The 20,873-nt window shown below is 34.9% G+C and overlaps 1 protein-coding gene across 4 annotated transcripts in view; it reads left to right on the forward strand.

Moving 5' to 3' along the window:
- LOC105672694 (facilitated trehalose transporter Tret1-2 homolog) overlaps positions 1 to 20,873 on the forward strand; it is a 71,898-nt gene that overhangs the window by 44,881 nt on the left and 6,144 nt on the right. For 2 of the 4 annotated variants that reach the window (XM_067355026.1, XM_067355029.1), the window contains exon 5: positions 20,047 to 20,182. In XM_067355026.1, coding sequence (XP_067211127.1) covers positions 20,047 to 20,182 — 136 coding nt within the window. Of the gene's footprint in view, positions 1 to 8,943; positions 10,499 to 18,222; positions 18,461 to 18,552; positions 18,716 to 20,046; positions 20,183 to 20,873 lie in introns of those variants that run through there. The other 2 variants (XM_067355031.1, XM_012367795.2) reach the window with 2 other exon arrangements.

Raw genomic sequence — 20,873 nt, forward strand, 5'->3', positions numbered from 1 at the left:
CTCTCACTATTCAATTACAATAAATGCTCGAAATGATGACTTTCCATTTCGATGCATTTATTAACTCGAGCTTGGAATGCTTGTACACATGTAGAAAGTGTGTCTGGCGTTATTTGTGCGCAAGCATATCTAATACGTTCCACCATGTTTTCTCGAGTATTTGGTACTTTTGTATACACTTTTTCTTTAAGGTAACATAAAATTATTTCAACTTTCAAAATTATTTTAAAATTATTTCAACTTTCTTCTCTAAAGATAAATAATCCATTATTTATTTGCTGACATAAAGAACGCGTCCGTAAAAAAACAAGTAGCTAGCGTACGTATTACTGAAATTTACTTGACTTGAAATTTAAAGAATCCAGTTATTGAAGAATTGTTCTGACTTAATTTCTTTCATTTATTTTGTTTCTCCTTTTCAGTATTTTTAGTATTTCAGAAATTTACTACATATGTAGATGCCTCATAGTTTTGGTACGCTAGCTACTTGTTTTTTTACGGATGCGTTCTTTATTTCAGCAAATAAATAATGGATTATTTATCTTTAGAGAAGAAAGTTAAAATAATTTTGAAAGTTGAAATAATTTTATGTTACCTTAAAGAAAAAGTGTATACAAAAGTACCAAATACTCGAGAAAACATGGTGGAACGTATTAGATATGCTTGCGCACAAATAACGCCAGATACACTTTCTACATGTGTACAAGCATTCCAAGCTCGAGTTAATAAATGCATCAAAATATAAAGTCATCATTTCGAGCATTTATTGTAATTGAATAGTGAGAGGCGAGGGGATTCACCGAAATAAAGCACCCCGATGGTGAGAGAAAATGGCAAAAACTAATTTTCACTGATTACAGCGCCATCTATCACGATTCGAAAAAATGTCTCGGACAAAACTTACGTATTTTTTTCCAAGGAATCCGAATCTGTAATAAAAAATGGAGGTTCCTATTTGAAATTTCAAAGTTGCCACCCGCCCCACCCCCAAGGGGCGGTGGGGGCGGGTTAATTTTTATACAGCCAGACGTCCCCCTTGATAATATTAAAAGTTTATTTGGGACATTTTTTCGTACAATGCTTATTTTTCGAAATATTTAGTTGTCTCAAGTTAAATGGGACACCCTGCATAGAGAAGAAAATGATTGGATTGAAGCTGATGATGCTTCAATTAGAAAAACACAATGGCCTAGAAACAATATGATACTTATAGAATGTTGTATTTCTGTAACTTAATTAATTAAAGAGGACCGTCGTATGCTGTATACTGAAAGTACGACTGGGGTGATAATGGGCCGTCTTTAAAAAAATCTAACTAATATTTCATTATTTTAGCTTTAAAAAACAGTCGTATATATATCATTAAAAAAAAAATATCTATCAATTACCTTTTTTTAAAAAAAAAGGTAAAATAAAGGTGCCAAGTACACGCTCTTGTCACAATCAAAACAAATTACTAAAAAAAAAGAAATAATATCTCAAAAAATAACCTTTTCAAAAAAAAAAGGTAAAGAAAAAGGCGCCAAGTACACGCTCTTGTCACAACCAAAACAAAACAGTATTGTTTTACATTTAAAAAAAATTGCCGTATATATTAAACCTATCAAAAAACCAGTCGTATATATTACCCTTTCAAAAAAAGCTGTCGTACATATTAAAACCTTTCAACAAGTAATGCTATTGTGTATATTAAAACTATAAAAAAATATGATATCAGGAAATGACGCCAAGTGGGATTAAAGAACTATGAAAAAAGTTGTACACTATTTCTATAAAACTCTTCTATAAAACTTTTGTACATAAAGCTGTCGTATATATTAAATAAAAAATCTAAAAAAGTGCTGTCGTACATATATTATTATATTGCATACTATATTTCACCATATTTTACATATACTATACTATATGTATTATATATATTATTACATATACTATACGATATATATTATTTATAATATTACATATACTATATATATTATAAAAAATTAAACTCATAAATAAAAAAAATTAAAAAAATATTAAAAAAACAAAAATATTTTAGCAAAAAAAATTTTAAAATATTTAAAAAATTTAATTAAAATAAAAAAATATTTATTAAAAAACGCAAAAAAACTTGGCGTTGCTACACCTCAAAATATTATAAAGCAAAAAAATTAGTAATAATATAACAATTGACGATTAATTGACATAATGTAATAAGTTGACATCATGTAAGTTAACATGTAGTTTACTGTAGCAACGCCAAGTTTTTTTGCGTTTTTTAATAAATATTTTTTTATTTTAATTAAATTTTTTTAATATTTTAAAATTTTTTTTGCTAAAATATTTTTATTTTTTAAATATTTTTTTTATTTATGAGTTTAATTTTTTATAATATATATAGTATATGTAATATTATAAATAATATATATCGTATAGTATATGTAATAATATATATAATACATATAGTATAGTATATGTAAAATATGGTGAAATATAGTATGCAATATAATAATATATGTACGACAGCACTTTTTTAGATTTTTTATTTAATATATACGACAGCTTTATGTACAAAAGTTTTATAGAAGAGTTTTATAGAAATAGTGTACAACTTTTTTCATAGTTCTTTAATCCCACTTGGCGTCATTTCCTGATATCATATTTTTTTATAGTTTTAATATACACAATAGCATTACTTGTTGAAAGGTTTTAATATGTACGACAGCTTTTTTTGAAAGGGTAATATATACGACTGGTTTTTTGATAGGTTTAATATATACGGCAATTTTTTTTAAATGTAAAACAATACTGTTTTGTTTTGGTTGTGACAAGAGCGTGTACTTGGCGCCTTTTTCTTTACCTTTTTTTTTTATTCTTTACGGCGCTTCTTCTATGATGCTTCGTGGACGTCATTTATGGAGCATACTATACAGTTTGAATATGAGATAATAATCTTTTGATGGACGCAGCAGACTGTTTGATATCGAAGTTTGCTGGATGAGTAATTCACTTTTTTTTTTACGATTCATTATGACATTTAAACGGGAGCTTAGATGATTTGATATTCTACGGATGATACGTTATAATTGCTGGCCATCTACTATTGGCTCCATGCCACACATCCCGGAAGCAAAACGACGACACGAGAGGAAATGCCGAGATAAGATATGGCACAGAACGGCGTTCTGATATTAGTTACGTCGATTTGCATGCGTCACTTTTGCAGTATTCACAGTTTTGCATTTTGGTAGTGATATTGTGCTTGTAGCCAAGAAAATTTACGTTTGTTAAGTGTTATTTATATCGGAGAAATTATATCGCGGAATAACTCACGTTGTAGATATTCGAGCAATTAGTTTAATATTTCGTTTACACAGATAATCGGAAGAATGATAATGCTGAGTGATAATAAATTTTGAATGAGTTAAACATGAGTTGTAGTACAGAAATTATGTATGAATTATTATCAAATTATTATCAAATTATGACGATAAGAAGATAACTTGAAGTTACAAGTTTGCACAATAGATTGTAATATTTTATTTCGCCTTAGTAGACGAAAGAATTATAATATTAAAGAATGATAATAAACTTCGAGTAAGTTAGATAGTACGAAGAGATTGTGTTTAAATTATGACGATAAGAAAATGATCCAAAATTATATATTGAATTGTTTAATGAATGAATTGCAAGATCTTATTTCGTCAAGCAAATAGATAAAAAGTAATAATGCTGAGTAATATAAAATAGTGATAATAAAAAGATAACCTGCAATTACAAGATAAGATTAATAAGAAATATAAACATAATGCTTTTTGCATCTTTTTTTATCATTTCTCGGTTCAATGTATTTTATCTGAAACGCTTTTATTATATTTATATATTGATTGTTAAATGAGTAGAGTATATCTACTCGTAATTTATTATTATTTTGTTTAATTATTTAATAGTAAAAATATTATGCTAGATATTGCATGTATCAAAATCTGTAAGAAGGCAGATTAGTGATTTAACATTTTTATGCACATATTTTTGAGATGAAAAAACGTATCTCTTATTATTCTAGTAAAATTTTGGCCAGTGGAAAAATCGTTATATTTTTGCGTTAAAGAATAAATAATGTGCATGCATTATTTATAATTTATGCAAATGTATGACAAACACAAATGTAATATGCGAATAATAGGGGGAAAAGATGGAGAAAAGAGACAAAGGATGAGAGAAATTGTAGTGGTTTAGAAAAACAAGCTCAAGATTAATTCTTTTTAACAGCAGTTTGCTTGCAATTGCATATATATATATATTATATGTCTCTTAGAACTCTCGTCACTTTTTCTATTTCCGGGTTTTTCAACAAGTTTTTCTATTTCGGTATCTTTAAACACAAACACGTTGAATCATAGTTTTTAATTTTTGACAAATTTGTGATAAATATAGCTTTATAACAGTCTGCATTAAACTTAAACTCAACATTTCTATTGTCGTAGATTCTTTACAAATACACGTGATAATGTAATTTCTAATTTAAAAACAACGCATGTCATTCTGCCATTTTGAATGTAAAATAATAGCTATTAATTAATGATTAGTCATCTGATGTTTCAAAGTACATACAATGAGATACGTAGATATTGAGTAGAAAGCAAATAAATTATAATTTTGTATGGAGTTTTTACTTCAAAGTCGACTTGCTCAATTTTAACTTTAAAATCAATTATTTTTTTAAATTCTCATGAGAGAGTTTTAAAATATAAATATATAATATATACAAATAAATAATGCAAAATCTTGATTAAGATTTTTAAACCAATTTTGAATCTTCACATCTTATATCTTTAATATATCGCATACCGGTATTTTTCTGACATTTTGAATTTTGCGTGATAAAAGATAGTAAATTTTAAAGCTTTTCTTGCATGGTGCACGTTAGATGCAGCAAGAGAAAATAAAAGCATAGGTCTCAGGATTACAAGAAGCACAGAGATTTCTCTTGACGTGATGGTTCTGACGAGAAACCGCAGCAATCCTGCCGACCTTGCGCTACTTCGACTGTAAAAGATATACGAGCAGGATTTACTAAATTCTATGTCACTTTCTGTTATCTAATCTAAGCTTTTAAGCTTCAACAGTTACCAATAACGATCAGTTTTATCCTGACAAAACATACGTAAATGGAATACGTGTATAAAACTGACAGACAGTCATGTGCAATGCTTGCACGTAACTTGGTGCACCGCATGTCCTGGTATACCACAGCTGCAAAAAAAGTAGAAACAAAATAAAAGTTTAGTTTATTGTTATACTTCAGCAAAACAGTACTATTTGTCGGATATAAATTATTTTATCCAAAGAATAGAATTTAGAAATAGATGAATAAAAAAGATGAAACAATATGCGCTGAGTTTAGCTTCGAATTACGTATTGTGTTTTTTGGTGGAGTGTTGACAGTTCGCACGAATAATCTTTCTGATAATTAAAGCAGCTGAAAGTTCAGCATGATGAAGAGCTATGCTCGTGCATTTGATCATGGTTTACGCTCTCGAGAGAATTGCAATAAAATCGTCGAAATGGTTATCGCGGCTTCATTTTCGTCTGCATCAGTGCGCCGCGCGTAAACGCGACCCTGGACCACTTTGTGGGGTCATAAATCTAGGAAGAGCTCTCTCGGAGCTCTCGGGCTCCTCGCGAATCAGCAATTGTGCGCGGTATACAAAACGGCCGCGTATATATCGAGGTAGTCTCAATCTAATCGGTCAGGTCGAGTCGTTAGCCTTGTCGGCGAGTTATCTGAATATCGGGTCAAGGTTAGCAGACGTTAATGGGCAAACGTTCGGCACCACGCTGGCTGATTTTTGATGACTGATAAATATGACACTTTGTTCGAATGAGCGTTGCGCCGTGCCGGCCCTTCTGTCGATTGTAATTGAAGAGAGGTGGTCACTTGAGAGTCGCTTACAAATTTATTCGTCTGCCGCAACTGCAAATATTGAATTACAAATGTCAGATCGTTTTGCATCGCAGCTGCAATGAAATAATATTAGATTTATAACGTTAGAAAAAAGATGGCAGAGCTAAATTGTATTTTAGATATTTCATCTTGCTTTAATTAAAAATTTCACACCAACGTAAATGCAAATACTTGACGGATGGCCGCTAATCCGGCACATACATAATACACAATGTAATTTCTCATTTTAATCACCCACATCGAGAAGCATAATTTCAATAGCGCCGTGCAAACAGAACGATAATTAACATTACGGGTATTTGAACAATAGCATCGCCCGCAGTATAAACACAATCGGTTAATCCGGCTTCGGAATCCCTTTCCGTTGGATAAGCGTCATCAATACGTAACGCAGCGCAGCCATCCACACAATCAGCGGTTCACTCGATGTTTACACCAAATCAATCAGACAATTAAAATTTTATATTATACAGTTAAAAGTTATACAGTTAAAAGGGATACGGTTTTTCTTCCCAATTTTATAGATATGTAGATATTTGTGTGTGTGTGGAGGGGAGGCGTATAAATATAATATATAAATGTTATATAAATTCATAATTTTATAAAGCCTATGTGTGCTTGATTACACCAACAGATTCGGCCAATTATATTTAATTAGGAACTCCCGGCCCCTTTTAGATTATAGCGCCGACTAAACATGACCGAGCAAGAACACTTAATTAACTGCTACATTCCCGGCGGCTATGCTCATCCCACAAAGCAACTTGTCTCGCTTCTAATATCAGATATAAGTTAGTATTCCAACTGCTGGAAATAAGTCGCGGACTTTTATCCACCATTCTTCTCTTTCCTTTCTCGATCCTGCCATTCTTCTTTCTACAAAATCGAGTTTTGCAGATTCCAACATTTTTTAAGAAGGCAAAGTTTTTTTGTAAAGCTGTCGAATTTGAATAGAGTGATATTTGAATAAAGACGACAGCCACTTCAGCTTTTTGCTTTGGCAAATCACGTTCGACAGAACAATCTCTTGAATAATTCTGTCACTAGCAATCGTAACTAGCATTGATTGTCACTACTACTAACACAGATGACCTGATTAATTTCCAAATAGCCGGTGGCCGATAATTACGGAGTGTCCATGGATCTATTCCCCTGTATATCCGGCATAGATGTGGTAAATACACAGCATCCTTCTGTATCTAATTAATAATACGTAGTTTCTGTCTTGTTGAATTTTAACCTTCTCTCGCAACATTTGTTAAGCCTAAAATTAATGGAGCTCCTTGTTTTTCAGCTATCTTCTAGATGCTATAATCCAAGGACTGATAGTTACTAATCCAGCGTCAATTAATTTAAATGATTGATCTGAGCAATGAAAGCCCACTGAAATTGTATTAAGCGTTAATTACGAGAAACGCAGACAAACACTTTCATTAATTTTATTTACTTTCATTAATCTTTGTTATTTCCTATAGAATAATAATACAGTTTATCATCATCACAATATATTTCTATATAGATTATAAATGCGCGTTCTAATTATAGCGCAACTGCTCGTCGATTAATTGTATGTATTTGCAAATACAGCATTGTTAAAAATTGCAGAAAATAGAATAGAATTCTCAAGTTTTCTATTTTTGACTACGTATATAAATAGAAAAGATAAAGATAAACTATAGATAATAAAAAAATTTGAAGATAAGTAATTAAAGTAAAAGATATGCGTATTTCTCTTATCACAAATGTCACATATATTTAAATTCGTGGAACGATTTACACGACAAATTTAATATGTCGCGATGTCACAAAAGAATCACAAAAGAATATGGACAATTTATGAACAACTAGAACATACACGTGCGCCTTTTTTTTGTTCTTTCTTTTTGTATCCGTTTAATTGTATCTGCTTAAACACTTTAAACTTGTCAAACAACTTGTTAAAATAAAGCTGTCAAAATACAAACTGCCAAACGCAATCATCTCTATAACAACAATGATTGATGATAAACAAACTCATCAATACAAACTTTGCGATAGACAAATCTATCGATAACGCGATGACAACGAAAAGAGGCTTCAAAAGTCAACATATTTTTTTTAAGGTAACATTTATAATTTTTTTTTTTAAATAAACAATAAATCTTATCATGTAATACCCAAAATAAATTAGCATTTTTTAATATCAGTTAAATTATGTTACAAATATTTCAGAAATCACATAAATATGAAAATAAATATAATTGTAATCTATGCAAAAATGTAATATTTATGAAACATATGAGAAAATATACATGCATCAAAGCAAAGCTTTGTCTGCATTAAAGAAGAAAAATTTCATCATTAAGATAATATAACATGTAAACTCGGCAAAATTATATTTAATAAAGAAAAGTATTGTTAGAAAATATAGTTTTTTCATCATTTCTCTTTTTTCTGTAATAATTATGTTACAAGAGATAAAAATTTGCTGTGTCAGCACACTTTTTATCTACATATCATCGAGGCTATGTGACTCATAGTTATAATCGAAGTCTAAATAATGAAGTTAATAAAATTACTTAATACCTACATAATTTTTATGTATTATCTTTCGCTTTTGTTACAGTATAATAATAGATTAATTCGCAAAGATTAATTCTTTATTTGTATCGTAGAAACGATTCAAAAATTGTTTATACATTTGAAGCATTCCATAAATCTAAAAACCTTGCGATTCTAAGAGTTTTAATTTTAAGAACGAGATGATAAAGCACGTTACATTTCTTTCTTTAAAAATCTGATTACTTTTTGATTAAATATAATATCGATACTGCAATCTAAAAATTTCTTATTTATTTTGAAAATGATAAAGTCATATTGATATGCTATCTTTACGCGCGCATTGTCATTCTTTTCGTCCAAAAGTTTTACGGCTTCCTCGTGCTGCCTCCAAAAGAGAGACCCCGAAGATTTTTTTCATAGAGATCATCGAGTCAAGGCCCCTATGGCCATCGGTGACCGTCGTCGAAAAAGGGGCCTCTGTAATCAAAGTGAGCGGCCTATAAGAGCGAGTCTCGACAAATGTGTCATTCAGTGTAGTCGCCGTAACCCAAGAGGCGAGCTGACGCGGTATTTATTCGCGTGTGTCGGCTGACCGATTTCGTTACGGACTTGCATTTATTCGCGTGTACGACGTTTACTCGACGTAACAAGCTGCACAAATGTCGAGCAAACCGGTTTCTTGATAACGAATACATTTCAAGTATATCGCAAAGCGATATCACGTATGTAACATCATTCGATTATCGAAGACGTATCCGGATTATCGATAGGGAATAAAAGATTTTAGCAATAGTGCCGCTACATGAGAAAAGAGTGACGAAATTCGAAGTGGTGTCGAAGCGAACCGTTACGTTTCACTGAGAATTTGCGAGGAAACTTCTTACGGGACAATCGCAGTGATATTGCGTAAAGCTGATTGTTAGTATTTGTAGATTTGATTATTGTGAAAGCGCTTACGGTTAGTCCGAAGAAAACAAGGTACATTTGAACAAAGGACAATTGATCTTATATCTATAGAAGGATATTATTCGGTTTTGAAACTAAAACTGATCATTAGATGAATTCGTGCGCGCGGAGAAACGGACAAAATCGCACTTTTATTTCTCAAGGATAAAAATATAAAAATTGTGAATAAACTTCTCGTGAAACTCATTTAACGTATACATTGTAGCATATGTAAATGAGCTTGTTGCTTTTTTTAATTGTAAAATATTAAATTTTTGTTTAATGTTTATTTAATTGAAGTACACTTACATTAACTGAGCATTAATCTATATTAACTCAGCATTAATTTGTAACATTAAGCAGCATTTATATCTGCTTAATAAACAAAATTTATAAGCAGTTTTTTATATTGATGGCAAACTGCTGACGTTGACACGCGATTTGTTTCATCATTTAAAAGGCTATATTACGGCTGGAAACAAACGAAGGTTGACGGTTTATAGTTGGAAGTTAAAGGACACTTCCGTTTTAGCGGATAAAATTCTGCTTAAAAAATAAACGAGATTATATAAGGTTTTAAGAGAGGAATAGACAGGTGACAGTGCCTTTGCACGAGGATCTCAAGCCTCTTTTTCGCAATCTTTACATTCTCTTTAGAGACTCGAGCGGACCCTGGACCCAGATATATGTTACTGACTACATCGAGTTGAGACTATATTTAACGATTTAGCTTACTCATCGTATGATTACAATCAGTTGTTATTTCTCTTCCGTGCTATTCGTGTCATTTTGTTTAATGTTTGTTTGTTACGAAACGTGAATCGAGTAACAGAGCTTAGACTCTCGAGGAGATTATGGTCTCGAACAGACACTCTCAAAGTAGTTGATAGATGAGACGAGGTGAAATTGCTGCGAAAGTGCTGGCGCGAATCGATCAGTGAGTTCAACATTCTCTAGGGAGATGAATGAGTCTATGTGCGTGTGAAATCGCGACGCTACGTAATTTTCATTCCCGAAATATCGAAACGCCAGAAAGCAAATTGAAGCCGATCAAAGTTATCCGTAAGTGTTTTTTTAGTTTTTCACCGTGCAAGGTGTTATGTTTAATTGTAACATTTATTTTAAACCGAACAAAATATTTACACAATTATTGTTTTCTAATTTCTTAACTTTTTTTTATTCTTATTGACATTAAAAATTACAATAATAAAAACTTGTTTCAATAGTAAAGAATTACATTAAAACGAAATGTGAGCACACACAAATTAAAATTAATTAAACTTTAAGACTTTCGTAATTAATTAATTTTGTTTAATGTATATTTATTTTGTATACTTTATTTTATGTTATTAGGACCTTGAATAAGTTCTCGCTGTTTTTTTTGTTAAAAAAAAACATTAATTTAAAATATAAGGCTTACAATAACTTTACTCAAAGTATTGTCCATCATTAGAGACCACTTTCTCCCATCTTTCTGGCAGTAATTGAATCCCCCGTCGAAAAAACGATTCATCTTTTGACGCAATCCATGAATCGACCCATTTTTCGGTTTCTTCGAAAGAATGGAAGCGCTGCTCGCTCAAACCATGCGCCATCGACCGAAACAAGTGGTAATCCGAGGGGGCTATGTCCGGTGAATACAGCGGGTGAGGTAAAACTTCCCATTGAAGCGTTTCCAGGTAAGTTTTGACTGGTTTTGCCACATGTGGCCGAGCATTGTCATGTAACAAAATGACTTTGTCGTGTCTCTGCCCGTATAGTGGTTGCTTTTCTTTTAGAGCTCGACTCAAACGCATCATCTGAAGTCGATAGCGAGCTCTCGTGATAGTTTCATTAGGTTTAAGCAGCTCATAATAAATTACGCCCTGCTGATCCCACCAAATGCAGAGCAGAAGTTTCGAACCATGGATATTCGGCTTTGCCGACGATGTTGATGCATGGCCGGGCTTACCCCACGATTTTCTACGCTTAGGATTATCGTAGTGTATCCACTTTTCATCTCCAGTGATGATACGGTGCAGAAAACCTTTTCTTTTATGCCGTTGAAGCAGCAATTCACACATGAGAAAACGTCGTTCAACGTCTCTCGGCTTCAACTCATACGGCACCCAATGTCCTTGCTTTTGGATCATTCCTAACGCTTTTAAACGTTTTGAAACTGTTGACGCATCTACTTGCAATGTTTTCCCGAGCTCTACTAGCGTCTGACATGGATCTAGATCAAGCAATGCCTCCAATTCTTCGTCTTCAAACTTTGTCGGTGCTCCAGAACGTTCTTTATCTTCAAGGTCAAAGTCATTATTTTTAAAGCGCCTAAACCAGTCTCTGCATGTCGTATTCGACAGAGCATTGTCACCATATGTTTCAACAAGAATTCTGTGTGCTTCAGCTGCAGATTTCTTTTGAATAAAGCAGTGCAATAAAATTCCCCGCAAAAACACTTTATTTGGCACAAAAGTAGACATTTTCGCAATAGGTAATTAAACACGTGGTTGACACTGTGGTAAACTGTATCTACTAGAATTTGAGGTTACATATAGTACTACTTAGCTGATGCGTTTCCGTACGAAATTCCATGCACATGTAGGCTATGCCGATTACTGCGCTCTCGACTTTACCGACTAAGCCTAGGGATTACAGAGACTCACGTGCGTGATAAAAAAGACGAGTTCTATCTGACCCCTTTGTAAAGACAAGACGTAATACATAATTTTCTGATATTTAAATACTACACGTCTCTCATAGTGCTTACTTCCTAACACGTAAATCCTCTTCAACCTATTGGAAATATTGTGGGCCTCCACGTCGAAGAAGATTAACCAGGACGTCAACCACCGGGTAACCTAACCCCCGAGATACGTTCCTGGATATACAGGTGCCCACATTTGGTGACCCCGACGATTCAGTCGAGTGCTATTGAGAAGATCTTGTCTAGAACTCCTGCCGTAAAAAGTGCTAAAAATCACTCGTGTATTGAGACAAAGTATTCCGTCTCGTATACACCCAACGGGCGTCCTGCCATTGTTTCATCATACCTGCACCACGCCTTGCGTAGTTTATTTTCCGAGCCGCCTTATCAACACTCGTTGCCACGAGGAGACGAGTCAGCTCGAGTGTCAGCCAGAAATTCATCACCTGAAACATAAACGGATTTTTGCCGGCGTGCAATTGCATATCAACAAGTCCATTGTGAGTTGCCGCCTTTTCGAGAAGGGTCCAGTTCGCCGCGCTCAACGTCCATTTGTGGATCCTAAGGAAAGCAGCCAATTGCAGCAAGGGAAACGAGAAGAGTCCAGTTTGCCGCGCTCAACGTCCATTCGTGGATCCTATGGAAAGCAGCCAATTGCAACAGGGGAAACGAGAAGACGACTAAACGAGCGATAAAGACAAGCGCAGTCGATATACAGATAAGTCTATTTAATCAACGCCATGTCAAATTCAGACAACTCGGACAACGGTAGACCCGACCCGCAAATTCATTCATATCGCGTACCTAAAATTCCGCCCTTTTGGCGTGACGATCCCGAAACTTGGTTCTTGCGAGTAGAAGCGACGTTTCGTAATGCGAATATTAAAACAGATAGCACCAAAGTAGATTTTCTAGTTGGCGCGTTAGAAGGAGAAGTCATTAGACATATTAGAGACCTCATTGCTTTAGAGCCGCCCCCGGTTGAATTGTACCAAGCTCTTAAAGATCGCATTCTGTCAACCTTTTCGACTTCACCAGAGGCACGTTTACGTCAATTATTAAAAGGACAATCACTTGGAGACCAAAAACCTTCTCATCTATTAAATCATATGCGCCAACTAAACGGAGGTCAATGTAGTTCAACAGTCCTCAAGTCTTTATTTATTGAGCAACTACCTGAGACTCAAAGAGCTATCCTCGTAGCAATCAACGAACCCGATCTTCAAAAATTGGCTGAAATAGCCGATAAAATCGCTGATATGAGCGGTCACGACCTGTCACTAGTTCCTATTCAGACACACACTAAAAAAAGTAAATTTCATTCTCCTAGTGATCCGAATGATCAGTCAGACCTTAAAACTAAAATATCTGAACTCACTAAACGAATCACTAATTTAGAGAGTAAATTTTCAAAATTTAAACGAGAGCGTTCCTCTTCACGATCCCGCGGAGCATCGAAAGCGGACGCAAAATCCGGCCTTCGCTACATACATCAAAAATACGGTAAAAAGGCAACGTCTTGCCGCAAGCCTTGTTCTTGGAAAGACGATGATACATCGGAAAACTGAGTTCTCCTCCCCGTTGCGAGACGGTCGGCGAGAGGGAACTTACTCAAAATCGTCTCTATATCCGTGATCGTATTTCCGGTCACCGCTTTTTAATCGATACCGGTGCCGAAATCTCAGTCCTAGCTGCATCTGCTTCGCAGAAAAAAGCAGCAACACAGCTTAAATTGTACGCCGCTAATAATACGAGTATTGACACTTTTGGCGAACGACGCCTCACTTTAGACCTCGGGTTACGTCGCGCTTTTACTTGGAACTTTTGTTTAGCCGCCGTTCCTTTTTCAATTATAGGGGCTGACCTTTTAAAACATTACGGATTAGATGTTAGTCTACGTAAGCGTCGTCTTATCGATATCACTACAAAGTTATTCACCACATGCACCATTAACACCACCCCAAATTTCGGTCTGTCAACAGTAGATCGTTCAAACGTTTTTGCTAAGATCTTTGCAGAATTTCCGGGAATAACTGGTATCGATCAACGAATTCCATTAAAGCATCGCGACGTCGAACATCACATACTAACGAATGGTCCTCCGATCTCTGAACGTTCCAGACGCCTAGCTCCGGACAAGCTAAAAGCCGCTAAGGCAGAATTTAAACGTCTTATGGATTTAGGTATTTGCCGTCCCTCGAGCAGTCCGTGGGCTAGCCCGATACATCTGGTACGTAAAAAAACAGGCGAATGGCGTATCTGTGGCGACTATCGCCGATTAAATGCGGTAACTATTCCGGATAAATATCCAGTACCTCATTTACACGATTTTTCTACGAATCTTAATACAAAAAAAATATTTTCTTCGCTCGACCTCTTCAAAGCATACCATCAAATCCCAGTAGCAAAAAACGATATCCAAAAAACAGCAGTAATTACTCCGTTCGGTCTTTTTGAATTTGTCACTATGACATTCGGCCTCCGGAATGCTGCTCAATCGTTTCAACGGTATATTCATCGCGCGCTCAGGGATCTTGATTTTATTTTCGTGTACATAGATGATATCCTTATCGCATCCTCATCTATAGAGGAGCATAAGGAACATCTCCGCTTAGTCTGCCGTAGGCTTAAGGAATTCGGATTAATCATTAACCCATCTAAATGCGTTTTAGGCGTCGAAGAAATAACCTTTCTAGGACATCACATTAATAGCCAAGGTTTTAAACCTACCACAGAAAAAGTCGCAGCTATTCTTGATTTTCCTAAACCTCGCACAATAATCGAGCTGCGACGGTTTTTAGGCGCGTTAAATTTTTATCGACGCAGCCTTCCGCATGCTGCAAGCGTTCAATCTCCTCTTCACGCGTATCTTACAGATTCACGCAAAAACGATAAACGCGAAATAGCGTGGAACTTAGAAGCGGAAACTGCGTTTTCCAAGGCCAAACAAGACCTAGCAAATGCAGCGCTTTTAATTCATCCTTCTGACACCGCAGAAACGCGCATTGTTACAGACGCTTCGGATATTGCAATGGGAGCTTCCTTAGAACAATACATATCAAACGTTTGGAAACCTCTCGCCTTTTTCTCACGCAAATTCACTGCGTCTCAACAAAAATACAGCGCATACGATCGTGAACTAACAGCGGTGTATGAAGCTTTGAAGTTCTTCAGACACTTTGTCGAAGGCCGCGAGTTTAAAGTATCTACAGATCACAAACCGTTGATTTATGCTTTTAAACAACGTTCAGATAAGGCCTCTCCGAGGCAACTACGACAGCTATCTTTTATAGCTCAATTCACTACTAATTTTGAATATCTCCCGGGAACGGACAACGTAGTAGCTGATAGCTTATCGCGAATAGAAGCCCTACGCCTTCCTGTCGAATTCGAGCTAGTCGATTTAGCAGAACGGCAATCTCAGGACGCAGAACTCAAACATCTGTTAACATCGCAAAATTGCTCACTCAAACTTAAAAGATTTACTTGGGGATCTCCTCCCACAGAGTTATACTGCGAATTGTCTGGCGAATCCATACGTCCCTACATTCCAGCCGCCCTTAGAAAACAAGTCTTTGACATGTTCCACGGTCCTGCTCATCCCAGCGCTAAAGTCACTGATCGAATAATCCGCCAACGATACATATGGCCTAATTTACACCGTGACGTCGCAGCCTGGTCGCGAGAGTGTATCGATTGTCAACAATCAAAAACTACACGACATGTCAAGCATCTACCCGCATTTTTTACCGCGCCGGACGGCCGTTTCGACCACGTTCATATGGACATTATTGGTCCGTTGCCCCCTTGCAACAATTTCAAATATTGCCTAACGATTATAGACCGTTTTTCGCGCTGGCCAGAAGCCATTCCCCTTCGCGACATTATGGCGCGTACAGTGGCACAAGCTTTTTATGATAATTGGATCGCACGATTCGGCACACCTCGGATCCTCACAACCGACCAAGGCGCTCAATTTGAGTCTCAGCTTTTCTCCGCTCTGTTATCTCTCACGGGTTGCAAGCGAATTCGTACTACCGCATACCACCCCGCCGCGAATGGTTTGATAGAGAGATGGCACCGTACCTTAAAAGCAGCCTTAATGTGTCACAATTCTCCAGATTGGGTAAGCGTATTATCAACTGTTCTACTCGGATTACGCACTCATGTGCGCTTAGATACGGGCGCTTCCCCAGCAGAATTTCTTTATGGCACAACCTTGCGTGTACCGGGTGAATTCTTCATTCAAGAAGACTTTACACCGGATCCACAGATTTTTGTCGAGGATTTCCGCCAATACATGCGTCAGATAAAACCTATTCCAGTATCACATCACAACAAAAAAAGCCCATTTCGTTATAAAGACCTTCAGTCATGCTCACACATATTTCTACGCTCCGACGCAGTAAAAAAACCTCTTGAGCGACCATACTCCGGTCCGTTTAAAGTTCTACAACGTGTTTCCGACCGAGTTTTTACGATTGAAATTAATGGCAAGCCTCAAAGTGTATCCGTCGAAAGACTTAAACCGGCGCATTTTATAGCCGACAGTATCAATGCGCCTCAACTCGCGGATACTTATAAATCGAGCGATTCTCATACAACGTCACTTAAAACTTATTCCGGTCCCAAAAAACATGTAAATTTTAAGTTACCTTAAGCATTATCTTTTGCATTATATTCTTTTAATTTAAGGCTCAAGTTAATAAGTGCGTTTAAAATTATCTTAACTTTTAAGAAAAAGCTTTATACTCCGGTAAGTACCCTGTAAACATTGTGCAATAATTATGTTCTGTTTATATCGTTTACACTCGGAGGGGAGTATGTAGGCTATGCCGATTACTGCGCTCTCGACTTTACCGACTAAGCCTAGGGATTACAGAGACTCACGTGCGTGATAAAAAAGACGAGTTCTATCTGACCCCTTTGTAAAGACAAGACGTAATACATAATTTTCTGATATTTAAATACTACACGTCTCTCATAGTGCTTACTTCCTAACACGTAAATCCTCTTCAACCTATTGGAAATATTGTGGGCCTCCACGTCGAAGAAGATTAACCAGGACGTCAACCACCGGGTAACCTAACCCCCGAGATACGTTCCTGGATATACAGGTGCCCACACACAGAGTGCCGCTACGCCATCTTTTAAGAAACAGCGAGAACTTATTCAAGGACCTAATAATAAAAAAAAACTACAAATAAAATTACAACTCATTAATTTACGAAACAGTCTCGAAATTAATGTAACACTTATGTAAGAGTAATTGTCTGCTGAAAGAGTGATATTTTTATGTAATGACATAATCATTCATCACACAGTGATTAAATATATGATGAAAATAATTTTAAAGTACGTTGACACGTGTGAATAGATCATCATAAGCCTTAAAATACGAGATGCATCCATATACCAATGACATATAATCTAATCTAAGAATGACTAAGAAATTTTTTAGCAGTCAATAAGAAGATATCGAGGTCTCATTATATATTTTGTTGTATGCATGGCAACAAAATTAAAAAGTAATTATAATAACAAATGTGTAATTAAAAGCGGAAAAAAAATTTTATACGTAAAAAATCAAATCGGGTAAACAAGTTGACTACAGAATAAAATTGCAGATATACAAATATGCAGATTAAATAGTTAGCATATATAAATATTACTTCAGTTATGTGTGTTTAATAATTGATTATTAAATTACATAAAGTTGCTTTACATTTTATGTCTAAATAATTGTAGTATAAAGATATTATAAAAATATAGTTTAATAGTAATTACACGTTAATAGTAATTATTTTTACATAAAATTTGCAACGTTTTTTAATAAAATAATCATAGTTTTATAACATAAAAATGTGATATGTGTATTATTTTAAAATATATGTCTTTTTTGTATATATTTTGGCTTTAAATTAAGATACTGATTTACGAATGCACCTATTTAGCAGATATATGAATAAATTATTAATTAGAACATAGTTATCGTTTGATCATTAAAAATATGCTGCAAAATTTTATTTCACAGAATAAGTTTGCGTACACGTGTAATAATCTCATATAAAGTTATTCCGTTTTTTTTTTTTCGAAGATAATTACGCTCTCCGAGAAAAGACGGGATGAAAGGTCGGTTTCTTGAATTGCGTAATGAAGTGTAGAAATATCAAAGTATTGCATTATAAAAAGTGAATGATAAAAACGGAAACTTGTTGGGGAACAGATGTAGTCATCGAGAACATCTCATCATCGGAAATACCGATTATTGGAAATATAGAAGTTTCGTAATCGCCACACCAATTCGATCAAACCAACATGACTCTCGATTCAAAGTGAGTATTATCTGATTCGAAACAAATTATTGCGCTTATAAAAATAATATTTAAAAAAATGTATTTTTCTCTTTAAAATTATTCTGTTTTAGTAAAGAAGAGCGTGCCATGCTGAACTACGCTACGCCTAATTACATTTCATCGGGCGTAGAGAATAACAACAATAATAACAATGAGAAGAATGAAAAAGATACCTTATGTAAAGACAAAACAACCGTGCAATACTCATCGAATTCAAAAGGAGTGCTTGCACAGGTTAGATATATAACTTGAAATCTTATAGTAGACGTAGAACTGTTTATTATTAATTCCCCGTATTTTTTAATTATTTTTTTTATTTTTACTTTATTATTATTATTTTTTTATTTTTACTTTTTTATTATTTTTTAATTATATTGCATAGAATAATAGTCCGCATAGAATTCGAGAGCTCTTTTCAGTATTTTGAAAACTATTCTGCAAGAGTGACTATCGTATATAACAAACCCTTTTTTTATTTCGCTCGCGTGTAAACTGCTAACTTTCGTGGAAAAAGGAATTTGCGCAGTGGTAGGCGCACTGCGTGTTCAGCCATGCGGGACCAACGGAGATATTCTGGATTAGTGCCAGAATATTTTTCGGTTTAAAAATAGAAAGATACCAAACATGGCACCTACCATTCTTCATCTAGTGCTTTCCTGTCGTTACTCGTTTCCGTCTCGGAATTGTAACGCCGTATCACTTTTATATCGACATAAATATTATTTTTGAGAAAGTAGGATACGCATATATTTGTAATAATATTCCTTCGGCAAAAATATGGATTAAAATTTTTGAAAATTCAAATGTGATTTTAAATCGAAATATTCGAAGGAAAAAAAAAACATTCTCAATACCACTTAAACATGCGGACATATATTTTTGTAAAATATATTTATCTCTCTCTCTTTAGTATCTGCAGCATGCAAATTGCATCGCATTAGAATGAGTTGCTTCAGTGGAACTGTGCTCGCATGCAGTTACATATATCTTTCCGTGTGATGTGCCACTGTGCTTTACCGTTTGTCGCAAGACATACATACATGTATATATATCTCTGCACGAGATTTTCGACAAAGCGTACTTTGCCGTGAATGTCGTACGGCACATAAATATCCTCCAGCGGCTTACGTCAGTATCTACGGAACAGCGGAAACAGGGCAAATTCTGTGCGATATAATAGCAGTTTGAGTTTTATAGAAAGCGAAGAGCGGTAGTAAATCTTGGCTGGTTGTCAACCACATGTTTCTTACCCCCTTTTTCAATTCGTTCAAGCTTGTCTTTGTGTGTAATTGTTATACGTTCACTTGGGAACGGCTCCAACATTCTTCTCGCCGTTTCACTTCTTCGTGATTAAATCGTAATTTTTTACGGTTGACGCCGTCGCTGCCAACCCTCACATATCAATCATGTATGTTTTGATTTATTGCAGTGATGATTGACTTTGAAATATTCGTTGAATTATCACGGCCGTGTGATTCTTTCGCTGTTATATTAAAATACTTTACTGCAATAATTTATTATGATAATTAACACGATCAGTGAAATGACTAATTATGTGTTTGCAGTGCTTGGTAACAGGTGCAGTATTGTTGCTGGCGACTGGTGGCGGCATGCCGATTGGTTACAGCGCTGTTCTGTTGCCACAATTGTCAGACAATAGCAGTACTATATATGTGGACCGCGAACTTGGCTCCTGGATAGGTGAGAGCGCACGTTTGCTAGATATTAATTTTATCTACACTCACCCGAAAAAAAAGCGGTACACTGAAAATGTGGGAAAAATTCATCAAATTTCAACTGACGATAACTTCGTAAATAATAAAGATAGAAAGTTCTATAAAATATGGAAATAAAGCTAAAAATCTCTACTTTAAGAATCAATTTATTTCAATGTTGCAAAATAAATTTATTGAAAATGGCGGATGACAAAGCGCGAGCATGCAAAATTGAAAAATAATGGTTCGAGTTTGCGACGGTGCACGGTATAAACAAAAAATTGTAGCTTATTGGGATCAAAAGCGTACGAAAGTACAGAGTCTCCTCTTTAAAATGCTTTTTTATGCATCTCGATACGATGATTTTTCGCCGAGAGATTCGCATTTGAAGAAAAAGGCAGATTCTTACTTCAAATGCGAATCTCTCAGCGAAAAATCATCGTATCGAGATGCATAAAAAAGCATTTTAAAGAGGAGACTCTGTACTTTCGTACGCTTTTGATCCCAATAAGCTACAATTTTTTGTTTATACCGTGCACCGTCGCAAACTCGAACCATTATTTTTCAATTTTGCATGCTCGCGCTTTGTCATCCGCCATTTTCAATAAATTTATTTTGCAACATTGAAATAAATTGATTCTTAAAGTAGAGATTTTTAGCTTTATTTCCATATTTTA

This window comes from Linepithema humile, chromosome 1 (assembly GCF_040581485.1).
Source record: "Linepithema humile isolate Giens D197 chromosome 1, Lhum_UNIL_v1.0, whole genome shotgun sequence".
Lineage (NCBI taxonomy): Eukaryota > Metazoa > Arthropoda > Insecta > Hymenoptera > Formicidae > Linepithema > Linepithema humile.